We start from the raw sequence: 23,786 nt of genomic DNA on the forward strand, positions 1-23,786 counted from the left end.
AAGAACTTTGTGGGTCAACAGGCTGTTTCTGTCATTGTCTTTTTCGATGCCAGGTGATCCATCTGGTTGTATTTCCTTGAGACTTCGTAGCCATTTGTACAGCTGAACGTCTTGCTAGGGAAAGATTTAAAAGGGATCCAAGAGGCAACTTTTTCCACACAGATGGTGGTGCGTATGTGGAACTAGCTTTAAGAGGTATCTAAATGGGTGTATGGATAGGAAAGGCTTAGAGCGATACGGGCCAAATGCTGGCAAGCGGGACTAGATTTTATCAAGGATATCTGGTCAGCATGGACACATTGGACCAAAGGATCTGTTCCCGTGCTGTACATCAAGACAATTCCATCATACCCTAATTGAAGCTGTTCAATAAATGAACAGGTTGTGAAGGATCAGCTGAGCCACATTTCAGAGAAGACAGCTCAAACCTAACAGGAGACTGTAGCAAGCAGTGAGAGGAAAATAAAAATCATGCACAAACATAGAAAATAGGGACAGGCCCTTCGAGCCTCCGCCAATGTGACTGTGGCTTATCATCCAACTCAGTATCCTGTTCTTGCTTTCTCCCAAAACCATTTGATCCACTTTGTGGAAACCTTTGTCTAACTCCTCCTTGAAATCAATTATTTGGCCTCAATTCTCTGGTAGAGAATTGTACAGGTTCACCACTCACTGGGTGAAGTAATTTCATCTCAGTCCGGAATGACCTACCAGTATCCTTAGCTTGTGACCCCCGGTTCTGGACTCTCCAGTCCTCAGGAATGTCCTTCCTCTATTTATCCTGTCTAACCCTTTTGAAATCACACCTCCAATGATTGTAGTCCTAAATAATCCAGTCTCTCATCAGTCCTGCCATTGCAGGTATCAGTCTCGAAAACCTTCTTCGCACTTTCTCAATAGCCAGAACGCCCTTCCTCAGATAGGGAGGCCAAACTGCACACAATACTCCAGGTGGTCTTATCAATGCCAAGTAACAGCAAGACATCCCTGCCCCTGTATCTGAACCTCTTACTGTGAAGGCCATCATACCATATGCGTTCATCACCTGCCGAGCCTGCATACTTACTTTCAGCAACTGGTGTACAAGGACAGTCAAGTCTCACTGCACCTCCCCCTTTCTCAATCTATCACCATTCAGATAATCTGCCTTCCTGTTTTGGCTCTCAAAGTGGATAAACTCACATTTGTGCACATTATACGACTTCAGCCACACATTTTCCCACTCACTCAACTTGCTCAAATCACACTGAAGATTCTCTGCATAGTCTTCACAGTCCACCCTCCCAGTCAGTTTTGTGTCATCTGCAAACTTGAAGATATTGTATTTAGTTCTCTCATCTAAATCATGGATATATTTTGTGAATTGTTGGATTCCAGCATCGATCCCTATGGTACCTCACTTGTCACTGCTTGTCACTAGGAAAAAGGCCTGTTTACTTCCACCCTTTACTCCCCGAGTGCCAACCTACCAAACCCGTGCACTTCAATTTTACATGCGCATTCACTGACGCCTCCCTTAACTCTACTTGCTACATCCTGAAAAAAATCCAGTAAATTTGTAAAGCATGATTTCCCTTTTGCAAATCTATGTCAATCCTGTCACTGTTTTTCCAAGTGCTCTGCTTATTATAAAGAACTTTAGCATTATACTACTATTGAAGTCAAGCTAGGCAGTGATGCCAGAAAACACGGCTAGTGGAGAGGATACTAGAGGAGAAACAGACTGTGAAAACAGGAGCAACAGAAGGATGTTCACACTACTGACTGAAGAAAATACAGGACAAGTGCGTATATTTGATGACATAATCGGCAAAAATCCACCGGGCAGAACGGAATTTGATCTATACTCAGAGGCTATGGCAGTGCGTATTACCAGGGCTTACCATCAGGGTCCTCAGCTGGCTGTATACTCATGTAAGGTTCTCCCTTCTCCATCCGCGATTGCCGTTGGCGACTCTCTTCCTCAAGTGCTGCCTCAGCCCGGCTTTTTGCATTAATGTAAGCGAGATAGGCAGGAGAGTTGTGATATGCTTTCATGGCTTCATTATATTCAACCTAAAAATAGAAGTAAATCCCATGAAGTGGGAACAACCAAATGCAATAACTCCAACATATATTTTCTTCTAAGGGTATGTACTAATTTGGAGGTAGAGGGAACTTGTCAACTTGTCTGCCTTGAGATCATCTTTGGGAGGTACATATCTGTAATTCTCCCAACAGTGTCCCTCTTTCCAAAGGATTCCTGAATAGTATTCATACAGTAAATCAGATGTGATCACATATCAAAAAACATTAGGGTGACAACTGAAATGGTAAAATTACACAACTCTTTCTATTGAGATCAGAAAAAATTTAAAAGGATTTACAAAGTGTTGTTCATTAATATGCAGTATTGACATTTGTGAAATGCTGCCAAAGCGTAGAAAAGTTTAAAGCTTCGTGTTTTATTAGCTTAGATTAAACCAGTTCAATTAGAAGTAGCAAAATAGTAGCAGTGGTAAGGGTGTTCCACGCCCTGCTTGCCAATGTAGTTAACTCAGCCACATTAGAGGCATTTAAACAGTCCTTGGATAAGCATATGGATAATGATGGGATAGTGTAGGGGGATGGGCTTAGATTAGTTCACAGGCTGGCGCAACATCAAGGGCTGAAGGGCCTGTTCTGTGCTGTATTGTTCTACGTTCTATGATTTCCCTCAGAATGCAAACACCTTCCCTCAGCTTCAAACAGGTCTGCAGCAAAAAAACGTTTATGAAGGAAAATTCAAAACAATGTAAGATTAATATAAACCTCAGATAACAAAACTCATCCTTTACTACATGCTGTCCCATAACATTTCCTGGACCAAGATCAAGAAGAATCAAATGAATTCTCTTTAAGGGAGTTAGTTTGAAGAGAAAAAATGTCATAATGCTTTCATACAATTGATTCTCCAAATTAATTCACTGCTTCACAAAAGTTTCTTTCTCTTCCGTCCAAGAACTTGACACCAATCTAGCCTAGTGTGCTCACAGATTTTAAACTCTCAACAAGGACACATATTCCAACCATGTGTTTATAACAAACCATGCTGTGCTTTTACGAAGCCTATATACAAGGATTGGCTGGATTTGTCGTGAAAATAACAAGCAGGTCCTTCACCAATACAGAAGTGTCCAAATCCCAGAGCAATGGACTGATAGTCTTAACTCTCTTTCCAAAAGACATGGATCCATAGAAAAGGAATGAGCAAAGGCTGGCAATTTCACTCAAACGATGGCTAAGGAATTGATGCCAAAAGGCATAGCCAAAATCATGTTTATTTTGGGGGGGGGGGGGGTGTTGGGATTAGGCAAAGGAAGGTTGAAGAGGTGAATTATGCCTCACTGTTTGGGGCAGACTTACAGTGTATCCAAACAGTACAGGATGTGGCTTGATGGATGTATAGAGGGAGCTTTACTTTGCTGTCGAACTCATGCTGTATCTGAGCTGAAGCAATGAGGCAAATAAATGCTCGATTCCTAAATGCAGACATTCCTCAAGTCAAAGTTAGCATCCCCACAAAATAAAAACAGGACAGGAGAACAAACCTAGATAGTTAACACTCCCAACCAATGCATTTTATGGTCACTGAAACTCATTTACTGAAAGGAAACCTGTTCCTGCTGTTTTACCTTTTCTGCTTCATAGTCATTCAGATATTCCTGCTTTTCCTCATCTGTGAGATCCCGCCACATTCCACCGATGATTTTCCCTATTTCCCACAGCTTCAGATCAGGATTGGAGGCCTTAACCTGGTCCCATACCTAAAATGTAATAAGGAGACTTATTTACAGAGCTAATACAGTAATAGAATTATCACACTGTCAACCAGACAGTTTCTGGGTATAGTACGATCAACACCCGAATGTACTTACTAGAGTTAGGCATTAATGAGGGAGTCCTGTGATTAGTACTCCTACAAATCTTTTTTTTCCTTTTTCTTTCTAAATTTAAATTTAAGCTGCAGCTCTTGGTGACATCATCGGTGGAAGCTGGCTGGGAGTTAGTATGTCTGAGAATGCGAAGGAGCTGAAGTCTCACATGGATACAAATGGAATGACAAATAATTGCTGTGAGTGGCAGCAGTTTAAACACTGGCAACATACATTCAGCCAATCACATTGTCAGACTCTAACTCATCCAAGTTAATAACTAGCACAGTGTCTTCGAATAAGAACAGTAAGAGGAAAAGCGAACATCTGTTAAAGCAGAACACAACATTTAAAGATGTTATTCTTTCGTGGTTGCGCCTATAGCAAGACTCACTTTAAAACCAGGTGAGAGACAGTCACAGACCTGGATTTAGTAACATTCAGGTACATATAAAAATTTCCCTTTAGGAATGTTTACAGCCTCCACCTAATACAAGATGTCAGATGTTTACATCAATGACAATGAAGATCCAACAGGAAGTATAAACTGCAAAGTAATCCCAATTGTTGCGAGAAACTCTCGATACTGAAAGGCTCATGGTTTAACAGTGATATTCTTTCCTCAGTTGGCTTGTGGAATTAGACTGGGTTCAGCCTGATGAACGCATGTCGCAGTGTATGCTGTGATACAATTCTGCAACTACTGTACCTTTCTGCTGTAGCGCATATAGGGCATCAGAGGCTTGTCTGGAGGCTTTGGGGGCTTTGGAATAGTGATGCCTGAGGATGTCTGCGGGAGACAGAAACATATCATGTTACCTTGCATTTCAAGGGGACAACAAATAGTCAAATTGTCAATCAGCAGCATAAAATAAAATCTAAAAATTAATCACAGCAGAAATTCCATCTGCACCCAGGTGGGACTGAGATTTGAAATATATCACTTAAGGTTAAACTTTGAACACCAAATACAGACAAATGAAGATTGCAAACTGAAGGTCTTTTAGGCAAGGTCATATTGGGAAAGGTCTGCTAGGAAAAATATGATGATCAAATAAATGCTTCTCATCAATGACTGCAGCTATAATGAAGCATAAGACATTCATGTAGAAGTAGGTCATACAGCCCATCAAGTCTGCCTGCGATTCAATAAGTTCATGCCTAACTCCACTTCCTGCCTTTCCCCCATAACTCTTCATTTCTTTATTGACTAAAAATATCTATCTTACCCTGAGTATGTTTAATGATCAAAGCCTCAACAGTCCTCTGGGTATGAATTTCAAAAGATTTATTATCTTCAGAAAAGAAGCTTCATCTCATCTGTCTTAAATATGCAACCCCTTACTCTGAGACTTTGCCCTCTGGTCCTCCTACAAGGAGTTTGGGAAATACTGCGGAAAGCTACTTCACAGAAGGCTTTGGAGGGGTCCTCATGCATGAATTACGGAAAGCTAGTATACACATTCACATGATAATAGGGAAGGCAAATGGAATGTTAGTCTTTACTTCAAAGGGAATGAATTATCAACATAGGAGAGTCTTGCTAGAACTACACAAGAGATCATACCTGAATACTATGAAAAGTTTGGTCCCTTATCTAAGGGAAGAAATATTGGTATTGGAGGAAGTCCAGAAAAATTCTCAGGTCTGGAGGGTTTTTCTGATGAGGAGTGGTTAAGTAGTTCACTCTGCGCACCTTGAGTTTACGTGAATGAGAAGTGACCTTATTAAAAGGCAAAATGCAGTAGGTGTGCAGGTGGTTTCCCCTTTCTGTGCATCTTTCTTGTCACTATAATAGAACAGTTTGCAGTCAAGGCAATTGTCAAATGTTCAAATATGAAGATCATTGGAAATATAAGCTTGGGAAGTCACACTCAGAATTTCATCTGACTGATTTTTCTTGGCCAAGACTTTAAGTGATACAGAACATGAGAAGGTGGATAGAAACAGGTTACACAATCTCATTTGCGCTGAATGGCAGAACAGGCTGGAAGGGCTGAACAGGTTCCATCAGGGTGCAAACACTATCTTGCATCTTAACAACCAAGAATGCAGTTTATTCACATTATTCCAGAAAAGTGAGTTTGAAATAGAATAAGTGCTGCTATGTTCCATTACCAAATCAGAAATTCTGAATCTACTGAATTATAAAGCAAGACTTTGCCACAGCTCAGACCCAGATATCTTCACAAACTTGGAGTTCTAGACTAGAATGATTTCTATTTTGCCAATCAGGGTTTCCCCAGGACTCCCAAAAAGTATTGTTTAAACAGAGCTTCAACAGTTCAGCAGGACAGAGTTTTCAGAACCAACATCAAATAAATGTATTTCAGGATGCCAGCATTTAAAAACCTGAACAATTTCATCTGAAGCTTTGAGGACTGTGGTATGGAGATATCAGTATAAGCACATAAAAGTTCTCCACATTATAAAATCGGTCACACAGTCAGCCAATGCCTTCATTCACACTCCACAAACCTTGCGCTAGTCCTCTGCATCTGTCATATAATCCCAGCAGCAAATTCACTTGGTCTTCTCATTTCCATCCAGATGTGTTTTCTATAACTCACCCCAAAGAAATATTGAGGCGATATGTTTCACAATCTTATCGTTCTTTTTATCATCATGAATTCCTGCGACAACTCTCTGCACATTTCAACTGTTGAGACCGCACCGTACCCACCCCCCCCAACCACCACCCCGGCATATAACTTCTATTTCCCCTTTTTATTCATTTTTCTTTATTTCTTCTTGGCCTTTCTCTCCTGTCAATGTGCCTCTTCAATTCAGCCCTTTCGGTAGTCCATTCTTTCACCCCTAACCCCAAACAATTGTTACCCCAATCTTTCAACATTCCTTGACTGTACAGTGCTTCGCCTACATCCTAGCTCAACTTCCTCGAACAGGAGCTAAAACTTCCCTTTATGCTTCTCCTGGTGAACCTGGAAGAGCCAATTGTGTATTTTCCCCCTTTCCCTTCCAAGTAACAATCTTAACTGTCCCATTCTATTCTTTCAATGACTAGCTCCTCACAAGCAGGCAATGCAGCTAATTCTGGCTGATCACTTTCCACACAAATCATTTGTTGCACTGTTGAACTTGTGAAATCTAGTCATCACCACCCTGCTTTGTACCATGCTTCATAATATCCATTCCCTTGAGACGAGGTCAATGCCATTTACTAACCTGCATACGAACAACAGTCGGCCAATCAGCACTTTCAGCCTGCCTCACTATTAAATCAATCATGGCTGATCTGATTTTAGTCTCAATTCTACATTCTGAAAATCCCAATAAATTTACAGCCTAGCTCTGCCTTAAAAACATTTAAAGATTCTGCATCCACTGCCTTTTCAAGAAAGGAATTCCAAAGACTCTCAATACTCAAAAAAAAAGTTTCCTCATCTGTTTTAACTGGGTGCCCTTTTAGACTTTGATCCTGAGTCTAGATTCTCCCACAGGAAGAAACATCACTTTAACGGTCCCCCAGTCAAATCCCCTCACCATCTCACGGCGTTTCAATCAAGTCACTTCTGACTCTTCTAAACTCCAGAAAATTGAGGCCTAACCTGTCTATCCTTTCCTTATGAGGCAATCCACTCATTCCAGGTATTAGTCCAGTAAATGATCTTTGAACTGTTTTTAATGTATTAACATCATTCTGTAAATATGATGACCAGTATGATACACAATACTTCATATGCAGCCTCACTAATCTCTTGAAAACCAAAGCACAATCTTCCTACTCTTGCATTAAATTCCCCTCGCAAACTAACACCACACTGTTAGCTTTCCTGGTTATTTGCTGTATCTGCAAACTAACACTGTGCTTCATGCACTGGGACATCCAGATCCCTGTGTTTCTCAGGGCTCTGCAACTTTGCACCATCATGAAGTTATTGAGGATTTATTACCAAGGTTTGATGGAAACTTTCCTGAGAAGTGATTAAACTTGTCCCCAAATAAAGCCTCTCTAGATGGTTATAATTTTCACCAGCTGCCAGTACAATTCATCAGTGTTATTTCTTACAGAGATATTTGAACTGCTTTCCTTTCATAGCATCTATACTAAACAACTTCTCATCGTCAACACTTTCAACCTCCATTTCTACTCATTTTCCAACTGTTCTGCATTCACTGACTTCTTATCCTCCCTCAATCACTGCCTCCATATCAATACCGCTAGCTATTCAAACAGCCATCCTTTTAAACTTAATGGCCTCATGGCTCCCTTTGCAGGAATCACAGATAACCATCTCTAATAACTTCCTCGCATGCTTTTTCAATGCTCATTCCACTCTCCCTCCAATCCCACTTCATGTCTAACCTCAAAAAAAAGATCTCTCTCCCTCAACCCTTCAAAATCACTTAAAGACATTTCCAAACTTTCTTTAGGTCTTTATTCACCACAAAGAGATAAGCAGAGTGGTAGGCCATTCAGCCCCACTCTGCCATTTAACAAGATCATGAACGATTTGATGTCTCCACATTTCTGCACAGCCCTGATAACACTGAAATGTTGTTGCCACTTATATCAATGTCTTCTTGCATTTTGTTGTTGCCACTTTGTGTACCTACACATATGTAGTGTCAACAGCAAGTTTTGAAATGACACTCGATTTCCTAATTCCAAATCACTAATGGATGTTGAGAACAGTCAGTCCAACATTAATCTCTAGATGCCAGCTGTCTAGTTTCCACTTTAAAAAAGGCATATCTCAACTCTAAGCACTAAATTTATTTCACTCAAGCAAGCAACAAATCCCCTATAACATCCAACTCATTTCCAGTTTAAGTGAAACCCACCCACCTCTAATTTGTTTTGAGGAAGACACCCCAAATTAACAGCTGATTACAGTTGTTTTTTCACTCTTGAAATTACAATTTCATAAGTTCAGAAGTTCGATATTACCTTCTCCCTGCCGATTATACTGGAAGCACGTGGAGTTCCATTGTGGAATGGGGCTGTGGGGCCACAAGAATCCTATTTATAAACACAAGTCATGTAATTTGTCACACAGACAGGACAGTAAATCAAGTTGATTAAAAAGCAATTGTTGACAATACCAAATAGATCTAGTTGTTTCACTATAATTTAATATTGTTTAAAACTGGAATATCAAATTACTTTTAGGAATATACAGCTGGCAGAAGTTGCCACAAGATGACGCACTTAGATGGTGTGGAATAACACAATACAGCAGTCAAAGTTTAAGCATACTTTTTTGGTCACCCTCACCAACCCAATGAAAATAAGCATGGTTAGTTAATGTTTGGAATTTAAGCATCAAGCCATTTCAGGAATCATTTGGCATATTTAAGAACACACTTCAAATGAGATTTGCTTTTCATTGCAACAAAGTTGCAAAAATAGGTTACAAAATGGAAAAATAATGTGGCTTCAAATACAATGATGGTATTGAATCTGCACCATGCTTTCTTCTTCCATTGAAAGAAATTACCAATCCCATTACAACCCAACATTTGAAAAAGCAAGCTCACTATAATTAGTTCAAAAGGTTGGTCACTTAGAAATTTATTTGACTACAATGAAATGAAAAATTGTTGAATAATTTCAGGGATGTATGAAGGCCAAATCATTTAAAGAAATCATTTTTTTTGCAAATCATAAATTCTGCCTATATATTATAACCAGACTCCAGTTTAAATCCCAATGTTTACTGTTAGATTATTATTGGTGTTGTCAAGTACCCACTACAGTTACACTGGGATTTGTTTTGGCAGTGTGGGGAGAAATCATACTGAAATAAATGTTGCTAGTTATTTATTTGTCATGTACCATCAAGCTTTCTTTATGAAAATGTATTCACATTTTAGCCTTGCAAGTTGAATCAAGAGAGCACAAATAATAACAAGATAACAAAGTGTGGAGCTGGATGAACACAGCAGACCAAGCAGCATCTCAGTTGCTGCTTGGAGCTTCTGTGCTCCTAAGATGCTGCTTGGCCTGCTGTGTTCATCCAGCTCCACACTTTGCTATCTTGGATTCTCCAGCATCTGCAGTTCCCATTATCACTGATCACAAGTAATAACAAATCAAGTTTCGGATGAATTATTTAAGCAGGTATTAATTTAGCTGGCTAATGGCAACCTTAAAGAAGGAAAAGGAGATTCTGAACCAGTCCATTCATTGTTAATGTGGGAACTAACTTTATACATTGTAAAACAGGAAGCAAGAGCGAGCAGAAGGGGGAATATGGCACTTGCTATGCATGTGATAAAATTGGGCAAGCTACGGCAAACAACAATATCCAATTTAAACTTGGTATAAAATAGGCATCTATATTAATCTCTCTGACACATCAAGTGTAAACTTCAGCAACATTCTGACTCCAAGGTGAGTGAAACTGCTGAGTCCAAAGTGACAGCCAAAGAGTGCGAGACAACAAGAAGAAAGGCTGTCAAAGAAAAAAAGAATAGGCTCACTGAAATATTTAGGCCTCTGGTGGCTTGTATCCAACCCTCCACTGGTCCAACCCACTCACCCAGTTGAGAGAGACTGGACCAATTTCTGATTCTCGCAAACAGTGAACTGCACTGACTCATAGCCACTCCATCAACTTCACACCTGTTCCAGGTGAAAAACAATGCATGACTTTGAAGATATGAAGGAAAACTGTATGATTTCCAGCACTAAATACGTACATGAAATTAAAAATAATGATTTCACCATTGCCATATGAACGGTTGTGACCATTCTACAATTTAGTTTTATTTCAGTCAGATAAAATTTGAAAGGGTTAAATGTTGAGTGAACAGCAATATAAATTGCAAAGATAAGAACAGGAAACAGAATAGAGAAACTTAAGGGACTAAGAACGGAATGTAATACCCATCTCTCGGACTTGTTTGGAGGCGGGGTAGGGCATTTAATCAGACAGAAGGGTGCAGACTCCGACATTTTCTGCCTCCACCCCAGTTGAGCCCATGGTAGCAAGGTTCACGGATAGCCTTTGTGCCCCAGCACCAACTGAAGTCCTTAAGTGGGCCCTTAGTGCTCAATTAAGGGCCTCATCCCATTGCTGCTGTTACTCACCCAGAAGTGGGTGCACAATTATCAATGTGGGGCCCTCATTACCCAAGTTGAATTCCACACTAAGAGACAAAATCAGAGAATGAACCATTAACTACAGCAAGTAAGGAGTGCATATGCTCTTTATCTTAGTGCATCATGCAAAATAATGCAAGGACTGCGGACGCTGAAAAACAGAAACAAAAACAATGGGTCACTGGACCCAAAATGTTAATTCTGATTTCTCTCCACAGATGCTGCTAGACCTGCTGAGGTTTTCCAGCAATTTTTGTTTTTGTCCCTGATTGGAACATGAACTTGCTATCATTGGAAGTGGCTGAGGCATTTAGATAGATACATTCAAAGGGAAATTGGACAAATATTGAAGGAGACAAAGACTACGATACTTTGACCAGCGAGATGAACAGGCAGGTGCAGAGTGGTGCAGGAGGCCTGCTTTGGTGATGTCAATGCACTATTAACCCTGTAAGTTCAGTGATATACAAAGTTTGAATCCAAACTGAAGATTACTGATACAAATTATTGTATCAATAAATAATTTAAATTATTTTTATGTAGGAACTGAGAGTAGGCCATTCAGTCCCTCCAGACTGTTTCACCATTCAATGAAATCATGGCTGACCTGTGGTCTAACTCCATTCACCTGCCTTTGTCCTATGTTCCTCAATGACTTCGCTTGCCAAAAACTTATCCATCTCCGATTTAAAATTATTTTAATTAGTTTTATTCAAATTAACCTGGAGACGACACCGTTTCTTGGTATAAAGAAATTTAAACAAGACAATCTAATCAGAGAAACACCATCCCAAATTAAAAGAATTGTATAATCATGAAGAGGGGAATTACAGGAAGGGGAGCACAGATCCCTTTAGCTCAACCAAGAAAGAATAGAGTGACACAGATATGAAAATAACAGCACCTCTGTAGAAATACACAATGCCAGAGCCAGATAAAAAATTTTAGAAATATCTACTGTTGAACCATTCACAAGGAAGACTTTGTTAGCAGACAACAAACTCACCACCCTTTGCCAAAATCGCAGAAGGTGTTCACAGATTACGTGAATAACGTGTAAATTGAAGTACCAATTCACAATAGTGTTGTGGACAGAAGGGCAAGAGGATAGACCCCATAACATGAAAGTGTATCCTCAAGCAAGGCAAATTGAAAGTAAAAGGGGCACAGATGGAGGTGCTACACAGATTATGGGTTAAATTTGAAAGAAACACACTTTGAAGCTGGCAGACAGGATACTATTAAAAATCAGTGAAGTCACTGGAGTGCAAGGATGTTCTGACAAATTAGGCCGGTATAAAATTTGATGTTGGGCAGAATAGTAAAATAGAACGGAGGCAATTGTGCTGCAAGATTGTTAAAATCGGAATTGGAGAGAAGAAAATAGGTTTCTCTTTTGGAGAACTGGCAATTATAGAATTGGAATGAAGTTTCCAAAGCCATTGCTTAGGATTCTCAGCACAAGCTCCACTCCAACACAGATTTCGACCCCTCCAAGCAAGTGTTCTGAAGCTGAACCCGAGCACATGCAAACTTGGTATTCTGTGTGACCTGAGAACCAACTTTTGACCACAGCTACTTCATCTTGCTGTCACAACAAGACTGCTATTTCTACCCCTGTATCCCACCTTGACTCAAAACAACTGCTCACCCACGTCTCTGTTACCTCCAGAATTAACTCCAATGCTTTCAAAGACTGCCTCACATCTTGTATCCTCTATAAATCTTAGTTCATCTAAAACTCATTCACATTAAGCCCTGTTTACCTATGAACTACTTTGCCTCAATCTTGTTTTAGAATCCCTTCTCACACCCTCCCATCTTTGTAACTGCCTTCAGCCCCACAACCCTCAGATTTTGGCACACCTCCAATTAGAGTCTTCATGAGATTCCAAGTTTAACAGCTCCTGAATGGGTGGCTGTGCTTTCAATGGCCAAGCCCTAAGCACTTAAATTTCCTCCCAGCTTTAATTATGACATTACAAGATCAGTAAAAGGTGAAACGTTCAGAGTCAAGGTCAGAGCTTCAACATTCAACATACAGACAGCGGACATGCAGAACTAGCTGTTTGGAAAAAGAGAAATCAGCATTAATAAAAAAAACATTCAGGGGTTCAAATGCAGTTTAAAAACAGATGAGTTACCTTTACAGTCACTATTTGTTACCCTAAACTACAACCTGTCAAGAAAAAGTAACTAAACTTGTGCAAATCTGTCACTCAGACTCATCTACAGCATTAAACGTAATCCTTTGGACTATGATTTGTTAAATGATTACAGACATCCAGCTGACAGAAAAAATTAGAAAAAAATCTGTATTCACATACTCCCTCTCCCAAATTACACTGCCATCCTCCCCACGACCACGACCACGACCACCAACACCCCCCCCCCCCCACCCAACCCTAAAACGTTTGGGGGGAAAAAAAGAACCTTTTCTACTCAGTCTATGCCTCCAATTTTATTTTAGCCTTTGTTGGATCACTAGGTATTACAGGAAGCAATGCTTAACTGCTGACAGATAAACATAAAGACCAGTGGAACGGAGCAAAAACAGGGTGAATGTGTGTGCATTTCCAAGAACAATTAAATCAATATTGGCAAGGCGGACGGCAGCAACAACAGCCACTCTACCTTGTGTCTTCTCTCTTAATAAACTGTTTCTAGTGAGTGATTTCTATTAACCTGAAATTACTTGCATATTTTTAAAAAAAAACTGAGAGACTTTCTGCATAGGATTATGTTCTTTGTAGAAGATAGCATCTGTACAACAATCATGAGCAGACTGATTCTACTTCCATACCTAACCAGATAAATAGAAGAGGGACGGACTTCTCAACTCATTTTCACCACAACTGCAAATTCCAGTAGCAATGGAATTTACGTTCCGTAATATAGCAGAGCAAACAGTAACACCCCTCTCAAGCCCACTCTAAAGTTGCCCTTCTGATTTAATTGGTCTGTAATCTTCAGATATTACAGCACAACAATCCATTTTATTACATGAAGTTCAATTGTAACACTTATCAAAAGCAACAGACCTAAAACAGGATATCACATATTTACGATAAATTAATAGGCTTTAATCAAAACTGAAGGGGAAGGAGTGAGATGACATCAGACTGCAATTCTAATGTACCCAAAAACCCTCTCAACGAAGGATGTAATTGTTATATTTTATGAATGCACAAAGCTCATTCACCTCAGTTATATAAATTCAACCTTCAGGAACAAGTGTTGCAATTGAACTCATGTGCCTAGCTTAATGAGTAACTATTGTTCGAAGGTGTGTTTTTATGAAGGTAAAGTGTTCACTGCAATGAGAACAGTGTCAGTCACAAGGTCCTGCATTGTCTGGTATTTTGTTTAGGAAGGTCTGTTCATCCAAAAGAGATCCAGAAGAAATCAGAAATTTCCCACTCTCCATTCCAAACAAAACTTCCTTAAGATGAACTTCAGTGGTATCCCAATATAAAATGTGGCTTTCAGTTCACCCTCTCTAATTTTCCTTTATTCATTTGTGGGATGTGGGCATTACTGCCTGGCCAGTATTTATTGCCCATCCCTAGTTGCACTGGAGAAGGTGGTGGTGAGCTGCCTTCCTGAACCAGTGCAGTACACTTCTCTGATGAAGGGTCTAGGCCCGAAACGTCAGCTTTTGTGCTCCTGAGATGCTGCTTGGCCTGCTGTGTTCATCCAGCTCCACACTTTGTTATCTCGGATTTTCCAGCATCTGCAGTTCCTATTATCTCTGATCACAGTACACCTGCTGTGGGTTGATCCACCATGTCCTTAGGGAGGGAATGCCAGGATTTTTACTCAGCAATAGTGAAGGAACAGCCATATATTTACAGGTCAGGGTGGTGAGTGGCTGGGAGGGGAGCTTGAAGGTGGTCATTTTCCCACGTATCTGTTGCCCTTGTCCTTCTAGACAGAAATGTTTGAGAGTCTGGAAGGTGCTGTCTGAGATTTTTGGTAAATTTCTGTAGAGCATCTGAAACAATTGGCTGGAACTATTGAAAATGATTTTTAAAGTTTACACAAGTTAACTTCTAAAGCCTAGTAACGTTGGTTTGTTATTTCGAACAAGGTCTCTTCACATTAATGATCAGGTATAAAATGAAAGCTGCAATGAGCAATCAGAGCAACATCCTCCTCAACAGAATGCATCATAGAACTGAAGTAATAAATAAGCAAATTGCTTCATACTTTGTCCTCCATCTCAGCCACAATTAGAATCAGAACTTAAACAGCTGTTTGTGAGGGAGCTACTGTCATTTATTTTGTCCATTTAGCAGGTATTCACATGACAGACTAAACAATCACAGGAAACAGGATTCAAGGAGCATTTTCCTTAAGATGGCCACACAACTCACAAAGCAATAATGGTTTCCAAACAGCAGAATACAAGAGATGCATACTGCAAAGGAAAAGGAACAAATACATAGAAGGGGGGGGGGGGGGGGGAATGATAGGTAACATCATATGCACTATGGGAAACAATGGTGTCTTAGCAAACTTTCTGCTCAATATCGCCAAACCTGTTTAGTTTAAAGATCTGAAGTTGAAATGACAGATTGAGACACAGATGTTTCAAGCCAAAAAAGTGATCTGAACCAAAATAATTATATATTTCACAACAAAAAAGACTTGGTATGACAGATGGTCACTTCACTGCAGATGCAGAAATGAATATTCAGTGCAATTTAAAATTCTAAACTCCCACTCCCTTGGTCACTTAATTGATGTTGTACCTAATTAATGCTCACACAAGTTGGAAAAAAATTACCAATCCCCAATACTGACATTTCCTTTAGTTCCCAATGTGATCAATATAACCCAGCATGAGGGGAAAATAAAAGCAAAATATAAACATCGCCAAAGTCTCCACTCTGATTAAAGTCTAGTTTATAATATTCAGCAATCAAGATTTCCAAAGACTAGTTCTGCAGCAGTTGTTGTTATTTGGACAAAACTAATCGGTTTAAAAATCACAAATGCTGTGCACACAGGGTTATAATCACGACTGCTTCACTGAAATGGCCAGACGCTGATTTTACTGCATTTTTCAAACACTCGTTTTTGAAACAGTCAAATTTTTCCACTTCCATCTTTAGACGTCCAAAGTAAATTCAGAAAATCTGGAAATGCACAGCATGTCTATCAACATCTGAAAATAGAACAGCCAGATTATTAGTTCAGCAACTGACCTTTTTATGGTAATTTATCACAAAAGAGAAGGCCACTCTGCCCACAAAAGGGACTCCATCATAGAAGTTAATTTTTGTTTCACCTTTCCAAATGCTGACTGACATGCCCAAGAGTTCCAGGACTTTCCATTTATATCTTAGATTTCCAATATTCCGACATTTTCATTTATCTTTCTTGAAGAGTTAGCATTACTCCCACATTAATTAATGAAGTGGCCAAAGTTAGCCTCCAGAGGCAGTGTTCCCAAATGAACAATACATTGTGAGAACAGAGTGCCAAACACTTCCTTTCTAAATTACCAGGTAGAGAGACTCGGCACATACGCAATCCTGGCCTAGCCTTTAGATTTTGTTGCAGTTCAATAGTTAATACTCCTACCGTGACCCGGCTGTTGGTGCCTGGGTTCCCTCCCAGCCTGTAGTTGTTGTAGGCCAGATGACTGTATGGATTGTATCCCACAAACCCTGGGGTGCTGGGCATTTGCTGATGGAACAAATGAGACAAAACACGAATGAGAATGAGTTCAAACAAGAAACACAGAAATGAAATGGTCAGCATACAAAAAATGTGGCAAAAATTTAAACAAGTCATGGTTGCGCATGGAAAAGCACAGTTGTAACTACACTTAAACTAGTGTCTTCCCACTCTCCTCTGAATACATAGCATGCCCACAAGATACATCTATCACCTCTGTGGCAACATCCCCTCCAGTCAAGAGGTTTTCATAAAGTAATACGACCCTTGGACCTCTGATAATAATGCTCCCTTTTCTATTTTTAGGCATGCCACCTTCTTTTGCGACAGTATGACATACGACAACCTAATCAGGAGTGAAAATCCATACATGTAATGGTGCAGGAGAATCCCAACTGGATACTGTCAGCCAGGAAACAGCATGATTCAAACGTTCAGTTAAATATCGAGTAGGTCAGTTAAGACACTATAACCGCTAACTTTGAAATTGGTGTTACAACGAATTATAATGCTTAACCAATGCTTTTTGTGCTGCAGAGGGTATTTAATTGCCCCACTTGGATGTGATATATGTTCTCTACAAAAAGTAAAACAACAGAGGAGCAACAACTGAGGAACTTGGAGATGCTTGAACGTTGACAAACCCAACACAAAACATCATAAAGAACGAATGTTTCTTTTCAGCCAATACTGCTCCTTATAAAAAGACCAGTTATGTAATAGGACGGTGATTTACACACACCCAAAAAGCATTTTTTAAAACATTCCTGATAAAAAGGTGAAACAGTTTAAAATGCTTTCAGTCATGCAGGTGACATACAACAAAATAAAAATGCTCTGAACATTCTTTCACAAATACTCCAAAATTACTGGGACTGGATTGACCATACTATAGAAAATCTGATATCTATTTCACTGGCAGAGTGTATTCCATCATGAGGGTTCCACCAAATGAATGGGCCTCTGTAATTGCCCACAAGGAACAATGCACAGCTGCACCACCTCAGCTCCGTACGTTACTGACCTGAGGACATGCAAGAGGTTTTTGAGAATGTATTGTTGAGTGTGGCGGAACACACTTTGGATGAACAGCAAACATTCCAGTGACTTTTGAAGAGTTAAACTATGAAGGCTCCCAGCTCTCATAAAATGATGTTTGCTTCAGATCTTTTGAACTGATCTATCCTAAAGTTAGGTTTTACAGAAATCAGTAACTATTGTAACAACATTCTTAACAAAAGATAATATTTTTCCACAGCAATGTTGCATCAGTGGTAGGTTTCAAAAGCAAACAAAAACAAATTGACTAACCCCAAATAGGCATTATCACTTAAGCTCCTGCCAAATCATTTTGTAAAAACTACACATCCTAACAATATCAGTTATTTTAGGCCACACTGCAAACTCTACTTTCCTATTGAGTGTCTACTCAGTTTTTGAGTGTTAATAAGTGAAGATTTCCAATACCAAATTTTAACCCAAAAGTTGAAAAATAAAAAAAGGAGGTTTTTAATTCAGTGAGAGTTGCATCACATAGGAGCAAATATAACCCCTCTATTAAAGAGGGGGAAAAGACATCTAGGCCCGAAACGTCAGCCTTCCTACTCCTATGATGCTGCTTGGCTGACTGTGTTCATCCAGCTCGACACCTTGTTATCTAGAAAACTACTGAGCCAGTTTGCTTGATACTGGTCATGGGGCAAGTTCTAGAATCAATCAGTAATTATGTCTAGAAAACTTGAGGTAATCGTAAGAGTCAGCATGGCATCAAATGAAAATCATGTTTAACCAACATTCTAGAGTTCTTTGAAGGAATAACATGTGCTCTGGTTAATAAAGATCCTGTAGACATACTGTACTCAGATTTCCAGAAAGCATTTGATAAGATGTATTTTAATGATTACTGCAGAAAATAAAAGCTCTGGTATATGGAATAACATATTATCACGCAAGACCAATATGGTTCCCCTTGTCCTTAGCTACCATCCCACCAGCATCCACATCCAGAAGACATCAGATGCCATTACCACCACCTCTAGCGAGATGCCATCACCAGACACATATTCCCCTTCCCTCTCTTCTCTTGTCTGCCTTCTGCAGGGACCATTCCCTCTGGAACATCCTGGTCCACACTTCCTTCACACCCAACACTAGCCCCCCCATAGCCCTATGGCACTTTCCCCTGTAACTGAAGATGAAACACCTGCCCCTTTACCTCCTCCCTCTCCAGAGTCCAAGGGCCCAAACATAGGAAACACTTCACCTGCACTTCACAGAATCTAGTCTACTGCATTCGCTGCTCACAACGTGGTCTCCTCTACATTGGGGAAACAAGGCATTGACTGGGTGACCACTTCGCACAGCATCTACATTCTGCGTGCAAAAAAAACCCTGAGCTACTTGTTGCCTGCCACTTTAACGCACCACCCTGTTTCCTGGCCAACATTTCTGTCTCTGGCTTGCTGCAGTGTTCCAATGAAGCTCAACGCAAGTTGGAAGAACAAAACCCTATTTTCTGCTTGGGGACCCCGCCGCCCTCCGGACTCAATATCGAGTTCGATAATTTTAGGGCCTAAACTGTCCCTACCCTACACACCATACCTTGTTATCCACATAGCCTGCCATTACACACTACCTGTAGTTAGTCACTAATAGACCCCATTAACAACTATTCACCATCCCAGCCTGATCATCATCAACTCCTTTGTCTGTCCAACTGTCTTAGTCTCTCTTAAGGCTGTATCCTATCGTTTACTGCCCACCCTACTCACCTCCCTATTTTCTGCATAATAACTGATGTATTCCCAGCTACCATCAGTTCTGAGGAAGGATCACCGGACCCGATACTTTAACTCCGCTTTTACCTTCACAGATGCTGCCCGACCTGCTCAGCTTTTTCAGCAACTTTGTTTTTGTTCCTGATAACATATTAGCTTGGATAGAAGATTGGCTGTTGGCAGAAAAGAGTATGCATAAATAATTGGCAGGATGTGACAAGTGGAGTCCTGCAGATCTCCGTGCTTGTGCCTCAAGGGGATGTCAGAGGCAGGTTCTTTACGCAGAGAGTTGTGAGAGCATGGAATGCGTTGCCAGCAGCAGTTGTGGAAGCAAGGTCATTGGGGTCATCTAAGAGACTGCTGGACATGTATATGGTCACAGAAATTTGAGGGTGCATACATGAGGATCAATGGTCGGCACAACATTGTGGGCTGAAGGGCCTGTTCTGTGCTGTACTGTTCTATGTTCTATGTTCTAATTTACATCACTTAGGTGAACAGAGTGAAGCACAGTAGTTAACTTTTCAGAAAACACCAAATTAAAGTATGCTGCGAAGAAGACACAAGGAGGTTGGAGATAGCTTTGGGCAGAGTTGAGTAAGGAGCCAAAAATCTAGCAGATTGAGTATAATGTGGGAAAGTGTAAAGTTGTTCGCTTAGGTAGGAAGAATGAAAAAGTAAAGTATGACTTAATGTGAATGATTGTGGAATTCCAAGTACAGAGAGATTCAGACATTCTAGTTAGATTCACAAAAAGGTTAACACACAAGTACAATATGTATTCAAGAAGCTAAAATGGGATGCTATCCTTTATTATAAGAAAGTTGAAGTAATGAGTCAGGATGTTATACTTCAGTTGTACAGGGCATTCGTAAGATTATATCTAGAATACAGGGTGTAAATTTGGTCCTATGAAGAAAGGTTGAACAGGCTGGGCCTGTTGCCACTAGAAGAATGAGGTGACTTCATTGAAAAGTCTTAAGGTGGAAAAGATATTTTCAATTGTGACTCAGTCCACAAATACAGGACACTATTTTACAATTAAGGGTTACTGAAGATGGAGATGAAAATGCTTCCCGCTGAGGGCTGTGCAACTTTGGAACTCCCTGCCTCAGAAGGAGATGAAGCCAGCATAATCAAGTATTTTTAAGTCAGAGGTAGACAAATTCCTTATAGGTAGATAAGGAAACTTGAATTCTAAATACAAATCTGAGCAGCCACGATCTTATTATATAACAGAACAGATTCAAGGAGCTGAATGGTCTTCTCCTGCTCCTATTTTATATGTTTGCATAAGGACCAAACAAAGGATGATTAGCACAACAATGTCATTCATTGACATTGGCACATTCATTTGGCAAAGCAGTACACCTTCAATGCATTGCATATTACTCTGAAACTACTCCGAATATCTAGATAATATTCAATACACACATACAGCATCGTTCTCAATATGTTATTCACTTCCATCGATTCACACACATGGTCATTTTGCACTCAACAATAAGACTTTTCACTGCAAGTTTGAAGTGTTCCACAGTCTAACATTCCCCAATAAAAACAAACCTGAAGTTCAATTCCTATCCCACCAACAGGTGCAAATAGCAATGCCATAATACTTTGTTCTCTGGATATGTCAAAAGTAGCTACTATGAACGCTGATGGCTTGCAGTGAGCATCATTTGCATATTCCAAATGTTTACATTATAGAAAACATATTCACTAATACTAACCAATGTTGCACCTGCTACGGACATTGTTTAATATTCAATTCCAAATTTGACAATGCACAATATGAGCAATAAGTCACAGCTAGGTAGCAATTGCTGTATTCAGTAATACTTCTGCAGTTTCAAAAGATCCATTTTTGCCTCAAAGAAGTAGTTACCTTACTTTCTTATAAACACAGTGGTTGAAAGGTTAAAGATTGTCATCTGATGCCTATGCTGATGGCATTGTGGTAATGTCACTAGACTAGTAAGCCACAATGCCGGGTTAATGTTCTGGGGAAAGCAAAGTGCTGCAGATGCTAGATGATGTTCTGGGCATACTGTTTCAAACCCCACTGTTGCAGGTGGTGGACTTTATTTTATATTTGTAATAAATTCAAAGAGCTAATTTGATGGTGACTATGTAACCATTGTCAACTGTCATAAAACCCACCCAGTTCAGTAATGATCTTCAGGAAAGGAAATCTGTCATGCTTACATGGTCTGGTCAACATGTGATCCTGCAATATAGTCAACTCTTAACTGTCCCCTGAAATAGCCCAGAGGGCACTCAATTGTATCTAAACACTACAAAAGTCAAACAAAAAGGAAAGAAGGGCAGCCTGGCATCAACCTGGACACTAGAAACCATAATGATCTGTAAATGCCTTCCTTAACAACATCTGGTGGCTTGCACGGCTATAGGAAAAGCAATCTCACAATCCGACATAGTCATGCTTACAGAATCAAATCTCACAATGTCCCAGATACAACTACCACCATCTCTAGGTACATTTTGTCCTACTAGCAGGTCAGATCTGGCAAAGTGATGTCATAAAAGGTGTACACAAATGGCACTTAGTCATACAACACAGAAAAAGACGTTTCAATCCAACTCATCCACACTGACCAGACATCCCAATCTGACCTAGTCCTATTTGCACACCCCCAAACCGGTCCTATTCATATACCCATCTAGATAGCTTTTGAAAATTGTACCTATAACTACCTCCACCACTTGCACTGGCAGCTCATTCCATACATGCACCACCCTGTGCGTGAAAAAGTTACCTTTACAAATCTTTTCCCTCTCACCTTAAATGTATGTCCTCTAGTTTTGGACTCCCACCCACTCTAGGAAATTGGGTATTCATCCCATCCATGACATTCGTGATTATTCATCACATGCAAGGCTGACAAGACATCAGACTGCTGGATATCAAAGTCAAACTCAGAATCCTACAGTTTAGCATGACCCATACACCTAAGCCGCACATCTTTGGGCTATGGGAGGAAACCAGATCACCCACTGGAAACTCATGTAGACATGGAGAGATTGTGCAAACTCCATATAATTGCCCCACGCTGGAACTGTGAGATGGTAGTGCTAACTACTGAGTCACCGTGCCTTGTATAGTCATACAGCAAGCAATGTTTCTTCAAACTTCAAAAGCATTGTGGCAAGCACTCTCTGAGATTGATGCATGTGTTTTAAAAGGAGAGTTGTTTGTACATGGTCTGTTCATTTCCAACACTGCACATACACAACTGCTGCACAACTGTGTGCAGACTACACACAGGTGAGGGAATATTGTTTACAACCATTTGTTCACAAAACTTTGCACTGCAAATCTTTCAACATGCTCCAATATAAAAATAAGCAATCTGTTCAGAGATGTGTTGTAACACCTCTACAGTCATCACATTCTGAGATGGGACTTGAACCTGGACTTTTTGTCAGAGGTAGAGGTAGGGACATGGCTACCACATCATAAGACCCTTAACCTGCTCCGGAAGGAAAATTATTTTTAATCAATCCATTCAGACATCTGATTACACACATCCAAAAGAAGCGAGACTGGATCTTCTGACCCAGAGATGGAGACACCACTGTTGCGCCACAAGATATGTAGGTATGGGAGCTTAATCCAGAAACTCCAAAGGCAGAAACAGGTCCTGTGCCCACCCCAGCCAAACAGAGACCAAGCCCAATGTTGTCAATACAAACTGATCCACATCAACCATTGAGCCAACTGTGTCAATCATTCCACTGCAAAAATTATTTTTAATCAAACTATCTAATATGTTAGAATACACCTCTGGGATAGGTGACAGTTGAACCTGGATCTTCTGGCTCAGAAGTAGTGCCCACAAGAACCTTGAACCTGCTCTTAATTCAAGTCCCACCTGCTCCAGAGGTGTGTAATAACCATCTCTGAACAGGTCGATTAGTAAACAACCTACAAATATACAAGCACACAAGAGACATCGATTAATATCCACTATTTGATACAATTAAACTCCCAATTAATTAAATTTATAAAATCTGGCAAATTTATAATATTGTTTCAAAAATACTGCACAAAAGAAGAATCAGATTTTAAAAAAGTGAAAATGTCAGATTAAAAACTTGATATGAAGAACAATGCTCAACAGAAAATGTAGTAGACATCAAGGTATCTGGAAATAGTCAAAACCTAGCCAGATGGTAATAGAAGTTAAAGTGTTTGAAGGAGGAGCTCAGTAAGCAAATGGCTACTTATCTTCCAAAATCTCTTCACATATCACTCTCTGGTGTGTCATGCTTCAGTGAGCTGGATTTCAGAAAGCAACAAGACTGAGCTTTTTGGTTACTTGATTTTTTAAAAAGAAT

At 40.0% G+C, this 23,786-nt stretch overlaps 1 protein-coding gene across 3 annotated transcripts in view; it reads right to left on the bottom strand.

The window, feature by feature from the left end:
• The window catches only part of smarce1 (SWI/SNF related, matrix associated, actin dependent regulator of chromatin, subfamily e, member 1), a 67,382-nt gene that overhangs the window by 31,785 nt on the left and 11,811 nt on the right, over nt 1-23,786 (bottom strand). Inside the window, exons 4-8 of one of the 3 annotated variants that reach the window (XM_048560719.2) lie at nt 16,552-16,656; nt 8,806-8,877; nt 4,603-4,683; nt 3,654-3,785; nt 1,884-2,055 (exon numbers count right to left, since the gene is read on the bottom strand). In XM_048560719.2, coding sequence (XP_048416676.1) covers nt 1,884-2,055; nt 3,654-3,785; nt 4,603-4,683; nt 8,806-8,877; nt 16,552-16,656 — 562 coding nt within the window. The remainder of the gene's footprint in view (nt 1-1,883; nt 2,056-3,653; nt 3,786-4,602; nt 4,684-8,805; nt 8,878-16,551; nt 16,657-23,786) is intronic. The other 2 variants (XM_048560720.2, XM_048560721.2) reach the window with 2 other exon arrangements.

The sequence above is a fragment of the Stegostoma tigrinum genome, chromosome 31 (genome assembly GCF_030684315.1).
Source record: "Stegostoma tigrinum isolate sSteTig4 chromosome 31, sSteTig4.hap1, whole genome shotgun sequence".
Taxonomy (NCBI): domain Eukaryota; kingdom Metazoa; phylum Chordata; class Chondrichthyes; order Orectolobiformes; family Stegostomatidae; genus Stegostoma; species Stegostoma tigrinum.